This window comes from Phoxinus phoxinus (genome assembly GCF_949152265.1).
Source record: "Phoxinus phoxinus genome assembly, chromosome: 20".
NCBI classification, from domain to species: Eukaryota; Metazoa; Chordata; class Actinopteri; order Cypriniformes; family Leuciscidae; genus Phoxinus; species Phoxinus phoxinus.
Window position 1 is genome coordinate 3315859 of NC_136895.1, and position 18155 is coordinate 3334013.

At 38.8% G+C, this 18155-nt stretch overlaps 1 protein-coding gene across 2 annotated transcripts in view; it reads right to left on the reverse strand.

Moving 5' to 3' along the window:
• Positions 1–3218: 3218 nt before the first annotated feature.
• LOC306988566 (uncharacterized protein) overlaps positions 3219–18155 on the reverse strand; it is a 58678-nt gene continuing 43741 nt past the window's right edge. The window contains exons 6-8 of one of the 2 annotated variants that reach the window (XM_079593638.1): positions 17189–17609; positions 3573–3765; positions 3219–3346 (exon numbers count right to left, since the gene is read on the reverse strand). In XM_079593638.1, coding sequence (XP_079449764.1) covers positions 17554–17609 — 56 coding nt within the window. In that variant the 3' untranslated portion in view covers positions 3219–3346; positions 3573–3765; positions 17189–17553. The remainder of the gene's footprint in view (positions 3347–3572; positions 3766–17188; positions 17610–18155) is intronic. The other variant, XM_079593639.1, reaches the window with a different exon arrangement.

The window sequence follows — 18155 nt, forward strand, 5'->3', positions numbered from 1 at the left end:
CTGGAGAACCGGGACGGGTGGCATCGGGCACCCCTCCTCCTCCTTCAGCTCACGCCAGCGAGAAACAATGTTGATCCTCGTTCTGCCTTTAATGCGATCACTTTCTCGTTTCCTCTTTTTGCTTTCCTCCGACAAAACCTTTGCTTTCTTGCTTTTCTGTGCTGCTTTGGCCATGACTATAACATTTGGCAAACAAACACTAGTCTGGCTCGCACGTCCCTATTTTAAGGAAGTGGGGGTGGTGGTGGAAGTGACGTATATGCCTTAAAGCAGTCGAATTTTGTAGTTCTCTTTGTTCGCCGGTTACTACCCGAAACCCGAAGTTTAAAAGTACGATTAAAAACGCTACAGACCCCGTCAGGCTATGGCAGACGTGTCATTCAACCTATTGTAAGTCGATGTACCATCACAAGAGACTTGGAAATATATTATGAAGGTTGAAATGTTACCTAGTGCTGCTTTAAGAGCTGTACCCACTAGGCTTGTTGCGATAGTCGGTGTTACCGGTGATACACAGTGTTTAACCCACCTACATTCAAACCAATTTGATTCAAACCAAATGCCAACAGGGAACCTGAAAACGTTAACGAGACAACCTGTAAACTTTGCCTGATGAAAGTGGCAGCATCCGGAGGTAACACTTAAATTTACACGCACATCTTCAAGCACACCACAAAAATGAAGCGGCCAAGATGGGTCCAGCGGCAAAAAAAATCGACCACAAAAGCCTGACACACAGCCTTCGATAAGTGGTGCATTTGCGCGATGCACAAAATATAAAAGGGACAGTGCGAGGTGGAACACGTGCACTGACGCAGTGACGAAATACATATGCAAAGAAATAGTGTCTTTTAATACTGTTGAAAAGCAATCTTTCAGAGACCTCATAACCACACTCGACAGCCAATATGAACTGCCAGGGCGTTACTATTTCACCAAAACAGCTGTCCCACGTGCCTACAACCGTGTCCGGAGTGAGTTGCAAAACGTTATTTCAACTGTTGAGCATTTTTCACTCACCACGGACATGTGGTCGAGCACAAAGATGACCCCTTATATGTCTCTGACTGTCCATTTTATTGATACTGAATGGGGACTACAATCAAAATGCCTACAAACTAGTTTTTTGCCAGAGGATCACACTGCAGCTAACTTGGCCGACGCTTTGCAGGAGGCCCTAAGTGATTGGGGATTAGACGAGAATAAAATATCTTGTATCACAACGGACAGTGGAGCTAATGTAAAAGCAGCTGTTCGTAATTTAGGCTGGCCCTGGTTAAGCTGCTTTGGGCACAACCTAAACCTAGCTGTGTCCAACACAATTGACAAGACAGAGAAAGCCCGCACAGACCGTGCTCTAGCTGTGTGTCGTTCAATAAACGGCATGTTCTCCCACAGCTGGAGAAGGAGAAGGGAACTGCAAAAAGCCCAAGCCGAGCTTGGCCTTCCTGAACACTAGCTGGTGACGGCAAGTTTATTGTAGCCTCAAATAGTTTGTGACAAAAGCATCTGTTAACAAAAAAAAAAACATTAAAACAATGATAATAAATAATTATAATAAACTATGTTTTTAATTAGCCTATTAATATTTGTATATGTTTTAATAGTGATTTGTAATATTGCATTTTTAAACGACTGGTTATAACGAGTGGCTATAACAAATGTTTTTATTTTCTCCCATAAGGACTGTGCAACTCGCTTGGGATATAAGCAGAAAATGATTGATAGGATGCTAGAGCAGAGGCCGGCAATCAATCAGGTACTTGCAGATGACGTAAAGCAAATGTGAGCATCACATGGCAAAACGAGGATGTTTTGCAATCGGTAAATAAAGCGTTGAAACCAGTAAGCGAGTTCACCGACATCCTGTCCGGCGAGAACTATGTTACCATGTCATCGCTTCTGCCTATGCTGCATCTCATTAAAGAGGACACTTTGGCACCATCAAATGAGGATGGACAACTGACAGCCAGCCTAAAAGCCAGCATCATAGCTATTTTAGATGAGAAATATGAAGCGCTGCCTGAAGAAAGCAAGGAGCTTATGCGCAAGGCGACTTTCCTGGACCCGCGCTACCGGGGTAACTGCGATCCAAATGTTGATGAGACTAGGAGGATAATTGAGGAAGAAGCGGTCCTTTTGGGTAGGAGAGAAGTCAGCGCAACCCGTGACAGAACAGGAAGGGGGAAATAAGGATGAGAGCGCCGAGGAGCCGCCGCACAAGAGGAAATCGCAGAAATCGCAACTTATGTTCAGGAGCCTGAGTCCTCCATTAATGCTGAGACAGATCCTCTGGTGTGGTGGAAAGAAAATCTAAATAGGCTCCCCGTTTTGGCAAAAGTAGCCAAAAAATATCTGTTTGTGCAACAAGCTGCGCATCCGAGAGAGTGTTCAGCACGATGGGAAACAATCACCCCAACAAGATCTCTTTTGAAACCAGAAATGGTAAATATGTTGGCTTTTCTGGCCAGGAATATGTAAGAATGTATGCAACAAGCAGTGTGATCACGTTTTGTTCCCTGTTGCAATTTAAAATGAAGGTTTTTCGTTTATTGTTTCTCATTTAGCCTATTTTTAATTTTTTCTCTTTTTTTTTAACAGCTTAACGTGAGTTTATTTTTTATATTCGTTTTTTTTTTGCACTTAAGTGTCCAGTGATTATTCGGGTAGGCTACCTTATTTAACAAAGTTTTTGATGTTCGTTCGTTTCATATTCGATGGTTGTGCGGTGTTTTTTTGTTTTTTTGCTGAAAAAGGCAGGCACTTTATTTAACGAATAGTGATTTTTAAAAAATATAATTTCTTGTTTGATATTTGCACGATGTGTGCAGTGGTTCGTTTGATTAATAAATGCACTTTAAAGGTGTTTCATAAGTGCTTTTGTTTAGATTTTACATAGTGTGTTAAGTTATTATTCATTTTGCAATAAAGATGTGTGTAATACAAGCGAGTGTCTTATTGTTTTGTGTATTTTTATTAAGAATAAAATAAATTAACCCATGATTAATTCAAACAAATGCTACTGAATTGCCGCTAATTAAAGTGAAAGTAAATTGAGACGTGTGCACGTCTGCATTTTCGGCCACCCGAAATCCCCGACACGCAACCCCGGTGACACCGGGATTACCGTTTTTTTTACACAGCGATTAACCGGTGGAAAAAATCCGTCACCGCAACATCCCTAGTACCCACCATTTCTTGTATGTAGGTGCTTTTCCTTCTTCTTTAGCTTTTTGAGCTTGAAGTTTTGCTTCTCCGTGAAGATTTGATCTGCTTCCTTCTTTGCGTTCAGCATCTCCAGAGCTTCCTGTTTTTCTTCCTCTGCCTTTCGCTCCAGCTCTTGCCTCTGATATGGAGTTGAGAAAAAAATTTATTTCAATAAATGCATTTCAAATGCTATATATAAACAGTGTGATGCTAATAAACCCAGCATCACTGTGGTAAAATTAGGCAATAAGCCCCGCGAAGCCGTGTTTTACAGTGGAACAGCTGAGGGCCGTTGTTGGGCATGACGCGGAGCGAAGATTTAAAGATGTTTACATGTATAAAAACATTAGGAACATGTCATTTACCCTGGACTCTCTGTGTGCAGAGACAGATTTCAACATGGCTGCATGTTTTTCTTCTTTCTCACGCCGCACTCGGGCCCGTCTGGCCTCACGTTCAGCGACTGCTTTTGCGATGATATCTTCCTCATTGCTGATTTCTTCCTGCTTCTGCACGGCTAACTTCTGTATAACAGTCTCTCTGTGTGTTTGACGCTCTCTAAAGCCAAAATAAAGACAAATACAAGCCCAGTTCTGAGACAAAGCAAGCAGTAGGGCTGTCACTTTTTATTCAATATTCGAATATGCATTCGAATATGACGTGAAATATCCGTAATCAAACTGCAAATAAACTATCCAGTTTTTAAAGTGCCATGTGTAGCGCATTTTTTACAGTCTATGATTAGACCGTTTGTTTTTTATTTTAAAAAAGCGTGTTATTTTGAAAGCGTGTTACAGGCTGTATGTTATAGTCAGATATGACGGCGCGGTGCAACACGCATCACCGCAGATGATCTATTCATCAAGCGTCAAGCCAACGTGCAAACTAGTGTTGTCAAAAGACCCGGTACTTCGGTACCATTTCGGTACTAAAAAAATTAAATCGTTACGGTACCAGCTTTTCTTAAGTACCGGTAGTACCGAAGTATCGGATTAATCCGGTTCTTGACGCGCTGTCCGAAAGGTGCACAGTTGCGTCCTCTTCATAAACACACTGAGACATGGCGACCGGCGGCGCTGGTAATGCGGTGGCTCTGAATCCACTTGTTGACCAGAAAGGAGGAAAGAGCCGTTCACATAGCGCGTTTTTTGCGCGTGCAAATTCGTTTTCCAGGCGCGCTGCGCGCCTCTGTTCATGGTTGCATAGCAACGGCAGACGCAACGGAAAGCACGCGCTTGTGGAAAGGAGAAAGCGGTGCAAACTGCGCTCTCCATGATGACCAGGAAGTATCATCAAAGAATTAATTGATTTCTAGCCCTTGCATTAGCTTTACTACTAGATATATTCATTGAGATGAGAAATAAAAAGCCGCCCTGTACAGCTATGATCAGCTGTTCGGCCGAGCTTTCCATGTTCATGTTGTTACGGAAAGGCCGCTGGTTTTTGTCACATGACCTGTTGAGATGCTTCTATTATAAGCCGCGCGCCTACATTTGAAATAACGAATTTGCACGCGCATAAAACGCGATATGTGAACGGCCCCTAAAGTGGTATCGTGTGCGGTTGTATCTAGTTTAAAAGGCCTTTTAAATATGAACGCAGTTTTGGATTAAATAAAAGGACAGTCAATTAAGTCAAATAAAACACGTTTTATCTCCTGTTTAGTTGGTAACACTACAATAAGATACCATTCATTAACATTACTTAATGCCTTATCTAACATCAACACATTGAGTGAACAATATATTTTTACAACATTAATGTATGTTTGTGAATGTTATTTAATACAAACACTTGATTGTTCATGAACAGATACAACTTTTGATTTTAAAAATGTATTAGTAGGCTACATTATTACCCCAAGGAGAATAATTGCTTCAGTGTATATAACTATTGTTAGGTCATTTTATCTAATGTTATCTAACAAATGGATATACACTTTAATATATGCAAATTTAATCTAAATTAGCTTTGGTACCGAAATTGGTACAGAGAACCGTGGATTTTCACAGGTATCGGTACCGAATACTGAAATTTTGGTACCGTGACAACACTAGTGCAAACTATCGCAAATCAAAGTGAAAGTAAGTCGCAGACGCTTTAACACACAATAATAATAATCTTATTTAAAAGTAAGGAAACGAAATAATCTTACCAGCTCTCTCTTATTGCAGTCTTTGATTTTGAAGTATTAGCTGATGATCAATAAAATGCAGCTCATATCTGTTGCTTTCGGTGACATTAAATCCATTAAATCTGCATATACAGATGGTACTCAACCAGAATGCCTATTACCGCCGCGCCAGCCACCGCGGTAGTTTAAAAATAATCCAGTCGCATTTCAAAGTTATTCGCGAAATGACCGCCAGGTGGCGCAGAGGGACATTGTGCAAAACAGCAGCTATTGCCGTATTTTGAAATGTAAGCGGGGTTAATGTCAATTAACAGATGAAATAGGCTACTATAGCACATTGTTTAGGACAGAAAAATAGAATCAATTTAAAAATAGAGACGAGAACAATATAGCCTTTATTTCATATTGTAGCCTACGCCTATACGTTGGTGGGCGACATAAGCCTATTGCCCTTTGGGAGCAGTGTGATAAAAATATTTTTTATAATAATAATAAAAATAACAAACAAAAATAAATTAGGTGCAATGAAGCTCATTATTTGTTTACTATTCTATTGAGGAATGAGACGAATGATGAGCGCTTCTCTGGAACAGATTGGAGAAACCGGGCATTTCTCAGTGAGTAAATTCATGGCCGAGTGGTAGATCTTACAATGATCATTTGAATGACATGGGTTCGAATCCCGAACAAACAGACTATTGTACATTTTATATTAGCCTATTAATGCATGTCATAGCCTATTATTAATGCAGACAATCAAACAAATATTTTTTTTTTTTTATACAGGATAGCCTTTTTTTTTTTGGTTCCTATAAAGAGTTTGTAAAACATGGTTTTAAGCAAGGTGCGATTTGCCAGGGGGGACAGGGATTTCCTTCTGGTCTAAACATCCCTGCTTCTGCTGAATTATTTTAATCCCCCCTCCCTCCACAGTAATCAATGCTATAAATTATTTCACCAATAGACCATTTCAAATATATAAAATAAAGATATGCAACAGGCACGTTTAAACGACAAACAATAAAATCAGAACCAGTTTCAGTTACGTTCATGGTTCCCTTAATGCAAGCACGGCTTTCAAAATATCACAAAGCGTTTTGAGATTATTTTGAATGAAATATTGAAGTTTATAATTAAGTATTTTGGCACACCACACCGAGTGGCGCTATCCATTGTTCTAAAGACGGGTTTTATTCTGGCATGTTGAATTAATGTTCGACAGACGCGGCGGCGCGTTCATTTGGATTTATTTTTCTCATAACAGACAGCTAAAATAACTTAGGCCCTAATAGGCTACTCCGTAGTTTTTTATTCATACAGATCAGAGTAGCCTACATCGTTCAAAACTGTAAACTTTTATTCATATTAGGCTAACGACAAAAGTGTATCTGTCGTCTCTGTCTCCGGGAACTGCGCATCACAAAAATGAACCGAAAGCCACTTTCCTCCGCTCAGTCACGATAAGAAATCTCTAAATGTCTCAATGCCTTTAAATGTCTAAATAGCCTATTTAATAAATGTTATCTGATTAGGTAATCCGTATGAAACCGAGAGGTGCAGAGGATCTACTCAAACTAGCTATTATGTAGCCAGCAGCCACATCACCCTGTAGCCCAAGACTGGTTTCCCACTGAAGCTAAGCGGGGCTGAGCCTGGTTAGTACCTGGATGGGAGACCTCCTGAGAAAACCAGGTTGCTGCTGGAAGAGGTGTTAGTGAGGCCAGCAGGGGGCGCTCACCCTGTGGTCTGTGCGGGTCCTAACGCCCCAGTGTAGTGATGTGGACTAGAGTGCGGATTGGGCCGACTTTTTCAGTCCGAGCCCGGCCCGTGTCCGACAGAGCAGTAACCGAACCCGACCCGAGCCCGACAGGCATCAAGATATTTATGTTCGAGCCCGACCCGAGCCCGACAGTTAAAATCCCATTTTTTTCTCATACTAATGACAATTGTACGTTTGTTTGTGTGGAAAGCCCGCTTTTATTAAGCAACTTTAGGAAGGCAATCGGAAATGTCAACAGGACAAGCGCATCAGCGCGCGGAGCAACAAGCTCACTTAACACCTGGCGCGCACACATTATGCACGCGTTTCGTTGTCACGGCTACATAAACAAATGTCCGCACACAGGAAGACAGATGTTATGTTAATATTTTACATGTATTTTAATCACAAAAACGATCGTTTGCATCAAGTGAAAGCATCAGGCACATCGGCTACCTACATAAGCTGTTTTAAATTTAAAATGTTCAATGCCTTATCGCGCTGTTGTGACCGAGCCCGACCCGAACCCGAACATCATTTCTAAATATCTGTCCGAACCCGGCCCGGCCCGTCGGGTACCGGCGGGTCCCGTCGGGCTCGGGTCGGGTATCCATCCTCTAATGTGGACACTATACTGACAAAGAGCGCCGTCCTTCGGATGAGACGTTAAACCGAGGTCCTGACTCTCTGTGGTCATTAAAGATCCCAGGATGTCTTTTGAAAGAGTAGGGGTGTAATCCCGGCATCCTGGCCAAATTTGCCCAGTGGCCTCTGTCCATCATGGCCTCCTAATCATCCTCCTATATATATACTAATTGGCTTCATCACTGTCTCCTCTCCACCAGTAAGCTGATGTGTGGTGGGCGTTCTGGCGCAATATGGCTGCCGTCGCATCATCAGGTGGAGCTGCACATTGGTGGTGGTTGAGGAGATTCCCCCCTTCTATGTAAAGCGCTTTGAGTGTCCAGAAAAGCGCTATATAAATGTAATGAATTATTATGTGAGCACTTCCCAATGAGGAACGGACAAGGGTGAAAATCTCTAGGCTATAATTAAATGTAGTCTAGGCTAAATCGCCCTGAATTAAATTGTAAAAACAGATCAGATAATTTATTTGTCAAAATGTTGCGATATTGTTTCATTTAAGTTCAAACACACTGTGGTTCGAGATTTATATATAAAACAAATAATAAAAATTCACAAATCGCGCACCCTGGTTGTAAGGATCCAAAGATCCCCGTGGAATTTAACATGGAGTTGAACATTGTATTCATGACAACAAATGAACATGCGTTTGAACAAATGAACATGCGTTTGTATTTAGGTTTGCTTGGAAAAAGCTGGCCCAAACCGAGGTAGCGTTTTATTTCTTCAATTATTGAAATAATTAAATGTTTATTAATAAACTTATATGACAGAAATATTAGCCTACTAGCCTACATGTAGCCTAAATAAATTAAATTATTTCATTATCAACACTTTACTAGCCTAATGCTATGTCTAGAATTAAGTGTGAATTGACTTCTCTTTGTTTTAAGTCGGTCTCAAACTCAGATCGCCTGTGGGGGGTTGGGGGTTCAGGAGGTGTTAATGTTCTGTCTTTCATATGAAGAGTGAGCCTGATGACCAGGCAAAGACAAAATACTTTTAAAGATAAATCTCTCGATGTGTCCAAATGTAGGCCTTTAAATTATAAATATTGTAGTTTTTTGTATTGTATTTAAAGGGGTTGCACACACACTTTCAGTTGAAGTGTTCAATCCATTTGTTTCAACTGGTTTTGTATAATTTTAACACGTTTGAGTAGTGTGCTTGTCAACAATCTGGCATTATCTAAACATGAACTATCGACGAAACACGTTCTTGCCAATTAAACGAATGCAAGTGAGCAGCAGATACAGAGCTTTTTATTCGCGATCCACCTCGTTTTATTGTACGGTGAATTCAACAAGGCATTCTGTGTCTTTGAAGCAACAAAGGCTAAATCGTTTGTTACAGTTTTTTTCGTGATTTGTATGGATGACACACAGCGACAAACTACAGTATTATCAGCTGTATAATGGGTTTTTACCCTGAAATGTTTAATTTCGAGAGAGACCCGGCGCGCAGTGCAGGGAGACTAAAACTAAAATAAAAGAGATCCAGCGCGAGAGAGAAGCAAAGAAAAACGCATGATCTTAATTTATGTTGCTTTGAACTATTTTCGTTTTGTAGACTAGCCTACTGTTTTAATTGTTTATTTAGCTGCAATTTCTTTGGCAATACAAATTTAAAATGAAACAAGAATAAGATTCTGTTTCTTACTTAGAAAATAAACTCTAACTCGATGCAACCCTGTTTTAAATAAATAAACTGCCCCCGACACTTTATTTAAACCTTGAAATGTGCAGGATTTATGCGATGTCGTCGGTCCGCTGATAAGACGTTGCTCTCGCAAAGCCTCATTGATGTAGCCTAATATTTTTCTATTGCAATGTTTTGTGTTGAAATGTTTTCATTATTTATTAAATGTATTACATTTAATTTCAGTCTTGTGATTATATGAATTCATTTAACTACATGTTTCACTTGAATTGATCTGTTACCACATTTCAATCACTCTCAATGAGCCGCGGCGCGGCTGCTGATTACTCAATAGAGAGAATAAACTGACACTTTTCAAAGTCTGCGATTGTAGCGCCTCTTAGCGGTCAAAGGCAGCAAATACACACCCAGAATAAGACTCAACCAGTCTTATTCTGGTTGAGTACCATCTGTAGCGCGGGAATTGAAGATCGGTTTCCACTATAGGAAAATGCAAGTGTTCGCGTGCCATGCAGTCTAACCTGTATTATGAATGACATTTGATGAATTGCTTTGTTCCTTTTTTGGATAAAAGCGTCTCTAAATATGTAGCCTAATAAATGTTATAATAATGATGACAATTGTTATTATTTGCGTACACGGATCCCAAACACACCGCGTCTTCTAAGTCAGGTGACTGTAAATGCGCAAAAACTGTTTCCATTGCATTTTTGCGAAATAATCTCTTTGTTTAGGCTTGCCTCATGATGGGCCATTGGGGGAGTGTCTGTCCCACCCTGGGTCTGAATCTCATTAATATTGATTGGCCATTACCATTGATTGGCCATGCATAAACCTCGGTCTTACAAAAAAACGGTCTTACAAAGTTTAAATCAATGTATTGTTTTATGTGAACGATTAGGCAAGATGTTTTTCACATCATTTTGAAGCCAGAACTCGAAGCGACAGCATCCATTAGCCAAAAGTCTTCGGAACACATATTTAGTATGTGTTTTTTAGTCTTATTTCAGCAACTTTCATTTTTATTTTTTTCAATAACCACGCATAAACATTCTCTTAAAAATACAAACATGTACATACATGTTGCTCACATATTATGGTAGCCCCGTTTGTGCTATATAGAGTGAATTTACACCTTTGCCATTAACATGTTTATAAATAACTGAAAAAAGCACAAATGTCAGGGCATTTCAAAACATCCCAAGGGCCCCAAAAACACCTTGGTCCCCAGAGGGTTAAAGAAACACCGACTCTATTCATTCCGGAATTCGATGACATTCCACCGCACAACAGTGCATGTTCACATTTGTAATTGTCCAACAACCCCAAAAACTGCTTGCCTTGCACATCTAATTAATGGGCACAGGTTTCCAACTATTTTCTTTATTTTTTGCTGTGGATGTTATTGAGCTTGTAGAAATCGGAAACACCAATTCTGCGACACAGATGAACCTTTATTGATATTTCTATCAGACAATGCCTATTTTATATGCCAAAAGAAACAACAGGCAGTAAAAAATGATTTAAATAAATAAATAAATTTCCTAATGTAGTAGGCATAATATTAGGCTATAGCCGCATTTTTTGGCAAACAGTTGAAAAAAATAACAATAAAAACCGGCATATCGTAGCTAAGCCTTTAGGCTCAGTCACCCCCACAAAACTTGAATTAGAAAAATAAATATATCCCTCTTTGAACGAACATTAAGTCTGTTTTTTTATGTAGGTATAGTCAGATAACAATATTTTACAATGTTGAAGGGTTGGTCAAAATCCCTTGTCTCTTCAGTCAGTTATATATATAGTTCATTCTATATCCTTTTGAATGCTTACATTACTTTTATACAAATCAATAATCAAATATATGCATTATCACATAATCATTTCTATATTCTTTTGTGCTTGTGAAATTATATTTTTCTCTTGAGAGCAATGCAATTTCTCTCCCTTTCTTCCTGAGGAGCTATGTTTTGGCTAACTGATAATACGAAGCTCAAGCACTCTTCGGCCTTGGCGATGTTATTTGGTGGTGTTATGGGTGTGTGTGTTTGACTTTCTACGTAGGCATTTAGGACCCAACGCTCAGCCTCATCGACGCTCTCCTCTAACTTGTGAGGTCAACGCTGACCTAAATCTAAGGATTGGCGACAGCTATCCTAACTAATAGCGATAGGCACCTTTTATCTGCTCACATGTGTGAAATTGTTTATGGTTCTATATTCTCTTAGCCAATCAGATGTATGATGATGCTATGCTTGCCCTTGCAAAATGGTATAATTGGTGTATTATTTTGTGTAAGGTGGAGTTGGCTTGCGACCTCCTCGTGAGACTTTGACGCTCGCTCTACCGATGAAACTGCAAACTATTCTTCAGTAAATTTTTATCCTTTTGATTGAACTTCACGACTCCTGGTCTTCTTTCATCATATCTGGTCTCGGGTCTTATAACTGTTACCCCCCTAACAATGTATACATATATTTTTCATTTGATTGGTTCAACCGCCCGCCACCCGCCCAAATTGAATTAAAATATTATTTTTCGTCACGCCATCCGCCCGATCCGCGGTTTATCCGCCAACTGCACATCTCTACTACCTATAGTATCAGCAAATCATAGTAACATTCCCATAATGTTTGATGTATTCTAAAAAAAAAAAAAAAAAAACATTAACCCTCTGGGGTCGGCAATCACGCCGGCGTGATCTGCTCGCTTTTTTTCTTATCAGTGTGGAAAAGAGATTCAAAATACTCTGTTGGTTTTGATCTTACATTTAAGTGTTTTACATCATTCAATCCAGTTAGGTTTCTATTTTTGTTTTGTATACTCACAATAAAAACAAAGTGTTGTGTCTTTCGCTAAATAAAGAAAAATAAACATGATGCGAGTTCTGCCTTCTCTCTGTCAGGGAAGTCCATTCTGAAACGCGTCCGAAAATGAACTGTAACTCAGCGAATACTTGTCACTCAGGAACGAGACATTTGTCTTTATGAAGCTAGAATTCTCTTCTTTTAAATGAAGTAATTTATATAAAAAAACACATATTCTTCGCTTATGTAATCCGTTTGAAACCAAGGAGAGGCGCAGTTTTTCGTTCTCCCTTCATTATTTTTAATGAGCTGATGCCGCCACGCCCCCCGGCGCTATTCATATGCTAATAGTTGAGGTGATCTATACCTCGCACACGCCCTCCAATCAATGCCATGAAAACATGCAGTTTCTTCGTCAGATTCACTGATAGTTCATCGCGTTTTGAGGATGGCACGCTTCTCTGGTAAAGTCGTCCTCCAGATGATTATGGACAGCAAGGAAGAATTCACATTTTCCTCAGAAAGATTGCATCTCAGAAGACGAACGGCTCCATTTTCAAGAGCGAATTGATCCCGCCGAAGATACAAGTTCGAGTAAGTTGTTTAGTGTTATATAATTCTTTTTCTGATTATATAGAACTCATGTGAATTTTCAGACTATATTTTGCTTAGTTTTGGTTAGCTTTTGACATTTTACAGGAAAGATTGCCTTACAATATCCCTAACATTCGTGTATATGGTCGTGTAAACTGTTTCAATGTGATATTACTCTCTAAACATATTTGTATTATATTTCACTCCGTTTTGATTAGCTTATGACACTGATTATCATGCTAAAAATACTGCCTTATGCGTAATGTAGCTTATTTGCGAATATCTGCTTGGGTGTAAATATGAAAATATGTCAATTTAGTGCAATATATTTCAGCCTCCAGTCAAATGTGATACTAAATACTAGACATTATATTTTTATGTATAAATGTTCGGCTTTGGTTAGCCTATGACACTTATCTTGCTAAAATATTGCCACAGATGATTGTGAATACAGGTGTAAACGTTTGAAATGCTCTAAATGCGTGCGGTCTATATGGCCATCAACAGATACTCGCGGTGACGCGATCTATGGTCCATAAATAGATATTTCTCCGTCCTATGGCCCATCAACAGATATATAGGCCATTAATTGGCCATTTTTGGATAATGTAACTAACAATTGTTTTTATTTTTTTAGGAATGTGTTTGCATCACGCTCTCCTTCTCCAGCACCGCAGAGGGACACGCAGGTGTCGTTCAGTTCTCAATCGAGAATCATAGTAAGTGCACAGACGTAATATTTTACTGATGAAATGTAATTGTGTTTACATCGTCATAATATACAAGTAGGGCCTACCTATTCTTGTGTGAAATTACAAAAACGGTTGTCTTTTTTTTAACCCCTGGCCATTAGTGATTGATAATGATAATAATACAGTTTCTTTGATTGTGTTATCAACAGATGTGACAATGAACATGTCCAAGCATCTGTCCCGAAGAGAGCCAAGGCAAACAAGCAGGCAAGCAACAGGTCCAAGTCCACCCTGTCATGGAAAACCGATACGGATGTTGACATGGTTCCACAGACTGCGCGATTCCTGCCATCAAATAAAAGCAGCCTTCTTCTAAAAATATTAAATAATGGTAACGCAGGCGCGTTTTGCTCGTTTTTTTTTTACATAGCAGCAAAATAGACCTAAAATACTACGTCAGTTTTGGTCATACAGCCTTAAGAAATACGAAAAAATAAGCTGTTAAATGTCTACTTTTTTATGTGTCCACTTACAATCGAAATAAAACATTGTGCTTTTGTAAAATAAAGTAATTAAACAGGGAGTGCTTTATGCCTCTCCGTCTCCGTGAACTTTTTTTCTGAAGCACGTCTGTAAACTTAAACAAAACTCAGCGAATACTATTCACTCATGAGCTATATATCTCTATAATCATTTAAGTGTGTAGTTTTAAATTATCTAATTAAAAACTAAAAGAAATATACTCTGTTTATGTAATCTATATATAAAGAGCGAGAGATCAGCCCTTCTCATTATCGTTCTGGCATCTCATTACTCTGCTAATGTGACACGCCCATCGACAGCGCGCGCTATTCAGACGCAGATCTGAAGCAACACACGCAAACCAGTCAACGCCCACAACAGCTGGAAAACACACTCGCTGTGAGGAATAATAATATCGTGATTATCCTGGAAATTTTACCTCAAACGTGCTGGAGTAGCCGAACAACGGATCCAGCTGCAGATCATCAGTAAGTGCTTTGTTCTAATCGCGATATGAAATGGTGTCTGTAAACCGCAAAAGACTCTTTAAATTTGAATCGCGTTTCTGTGTTTGAATGAATGAACGGCACATGTGCATGCGTTCGTTTACTAACGTTACAGCTCGCGCGTGTCTGTGTGTGAATGAAACTATCTATATTGCCTACTGAGATGAGTAAAAATCGACTGAATACGTTGAAATAAAATGTCTTTGTATAAGCAACATATTAAACTGCAAATTAACATTTATGCCCTAATATACATTAGCCTATAAAAGACAATATGTTACAGACGAAATATGGAAGACAACATTTCGTTTTGGATATATTATAAAGTTTTTACTGCCACATCAAAACCTAATTTACAAGGTGCAAACAAAATCTTAAAAGGTCAATATAAGCCTTCTCTATAAATTATTTTTGTGTTTTATTAGTGACAAATTTGTGGAGAGGATAGCCTACATCCAAAACTTTCTGAAAATACGAATGAGAATTAACTGCACAATTACTAGAAATGTTTACCTTGGATATTATACAATTTGCAAGCAAACACAGTTTGTGGAAAAATACACTTTTTTCAAGATGTTTCCAACTCTGAACCAATTCTGTAGATATATATATTAGGGGTGTAACGGTACATGTATTCGTACCGGACCGTTTCGGTACAGGACTTTCGGTACGGTTCACATGTGCACCGAATGCAATCTGTCACGTAAATTAGGCTAGTTTTGTGTGCGGAACATACGTCAATTCCGAGTTTCCACCCGAACATATTAAGTGTCGGAAGTCTCCGCGTTGCACTGATTAAATCTGATTAATCGTTTTTGTGATTCAAATACATGTAAAATATTACCATAACATCTGTCTTCCTGTGTGCGGAAATTTGTTTATGTTGCTGTGACAACGAAACACGTGCAAGCGTGCCTGTGTTAAGAGGGCTTGCTGATCCATGCGCGCTGATGTGCTCATCTGTTGACATTTCCAAATGCCTTTCAGTTGCTTAACAAAAGCGGGCTTTCCACACAAACAAACGTACATGTGTCATTAGTATGAGAAAAAAAAAATGGGATTTTAACTCTCGGATCGGGCTCGGACATATCTTTATGCCTGTCGGGCTTGGGTCGGGTTCGGTTACTGCTGTCTAAAATCTACTGCCTAAAATTCGGCCCGATCACCACATACACAGCTTTAGCCCAGCCTCTCGCTAGCTAGCGTCATGGCCAGTATTGGTTTTAGAGTATTTTATTTAGTGGAGAACTTTGCAGCAGTATTTTATTTCTTATTCTTTTTTTATTTTATATATTTTTTATTAATTAGATTTTATTAAAAAGTGCGTTTAAAAAAAGTGTAAACAAATTGTTAAAAAAAGTTTATGGTAAACAACCAGCAGTTTAATGTTTTGCATTTCTTTCCCTTACTGTACCGAAAATTAACCGAACCGTGACTTTAAAACCGAGGTACGTACCGAACCGTGATTTTTGCGTACCGTAACACCCCTAATATATATATATGTATATGTGTGTGTGTGTGTGTTGTCTTTGTATTCTTTCTTGTGGCTCAGTGACACACTCAGTGAAATGCTCATTAGTATGCAGCATTAGCAGGTCTTTGTCTTCAGGTGTGAATGAGGACATTCATGACCTTGTTGGATAACTCATGCCCACCTGCATATTGCCTTTCCAAACAAAAAGTGTCTTACAAAATTTAAATCAATCTATTGTTTAATGTGAACGATTAGCCCGGATGATTTTCAGATCATTTTAAAATAAACACTCTAGCCGACAACATCCATTAGTCAAAAGTATTGTGGGAATATGTGAAGTTGGTCATTTGTGGTCTTATATCAGAAAATGTAAGTTTGAGTTTTTTGAATAACCACGCATAAATAATATTCTCTCAAAAATGCAAACATGTACATACATGTTGCTCACATATTATGATAGTCATGTTCGTGCTAAATAGAGTGTAATTACACCTTTGCCATTAATATGTTTATAAGCAACTAAAAAAAATACAAATATCAGGTCATGTCAAAACATCTCAAGGACCCCAAAAACACCTTAGACCCCAGAGGGTTAAACCATGTTTCACAGTTGGGAAGAGCTTTTGGTATTGGTTTTGGTATTGCAGTGCCCCTTTTCCATTACAAAACTGCTTAGCAATGCTTTAGTATTTTTTTGTCATGAAATTTCACTTGGCCTATTTTAATATTTAACCTTTAAACATTTCCTGTTTTCCCCCCAGAACTCTTATATCAATTAAGTAAAAAAAAAAAAATAGATTTCATTATATTAATGCAGTTTATTTACCTAAATTGCTGGATTTAATCAATCATTTTAATAGTAAATAAATATATTTTTCATATTATTTAACTTAAATACAAAAAAAAACTTCCAGTACATGCATGCAATGACCAGTTAAAACATAATAGATCATGCATTAAGTGTCTCTGCTGTCCTTTTGTGGGGGAAAAAAACTAAAAACATCAAATGGCATTTAATGATTACTGCCGCTAGATGGCCTTAACGAGATATAGAGTATATAACATTCGACTGATACTGATCCGATACCAGCTCCATTTAAAAACAAAAAAATCAAGTAGAATTTATATAACTGTGTTGAACTGATAATCACTATTGTGTGTGTTAAACACAATCTACTTAATACAGTACCTGCTTCCAGCCATTCCTTGTTCCTTGCTTCGCCCTCCAGAGGTGGATGTGCACAGCAGGGAAACGTAGGAGTGCCATGTTCGTGGATGTCCTGAACATGGTTGACCATGCTTTTCCACTTGGCCTCCATCACATCTGCATCTCCATTAGGAGTGGAAGCTGCAGTCCAGTAGAGGTGGTTAATAACAGCTGGCCTCCACAGCTTCAGTTCTTCACACTCCCTCTCCTTTGCAGCAGCATCCAATGCTTTCCCTAGACCTATTTCAGAACAGAAACACAAAATGCTAAAAAGGAAAATGTAATTATAGACAATATAAACAAAACTACCTTGATCAAGATACATACTTTTTCCAGTATGCCAGATGTCAAAGAAATGGCTTGTTCCTTTGGGACACAACTCCTCGCGCACCCACTTGGCAACCTGAAATGTTTGAAAAAACACATTGACTATAAGAACATTTGATTTTAGCTGTAAATATAGTCAGCGGCAAGATTCATGTGCGTTTCTTTACCTGCCGATTTCTGTCTGTGATGAGGGCTGACACTTGCATATGTTGCTGATAATAATTTTAAAGACGTGGCTCTGCGCGACGCATAGATTTATCTGTTAAACTGTTTGTTTGTTTTGTTGTGAACTTGAATGTCTTCTGTGAGGAAGACTGCAGTGACAAAGGAGAAACTATCGCAGGTTATTTTGCTTAAGTTTCCAATTGACTGAATATATAAGTTATTGTTACATTATGTTCTTAATAAATGTTTTAAATTTGACAATGTAGTGTGGTACATTGCGAACAAAGGTCAGATATTATGCATAAAAGTTTGGTCTAAATATGGCATAGCAACCTGTGCTTTAAAAAAAAGAAGAAGTAAAAACCGAGAATCGAATCGAACTGTGACCTTAGAATCGAAAATGTAATCGAATCGAGGATTTGGAGAATCGTGACACCCCTACTCTACACGAGACTAC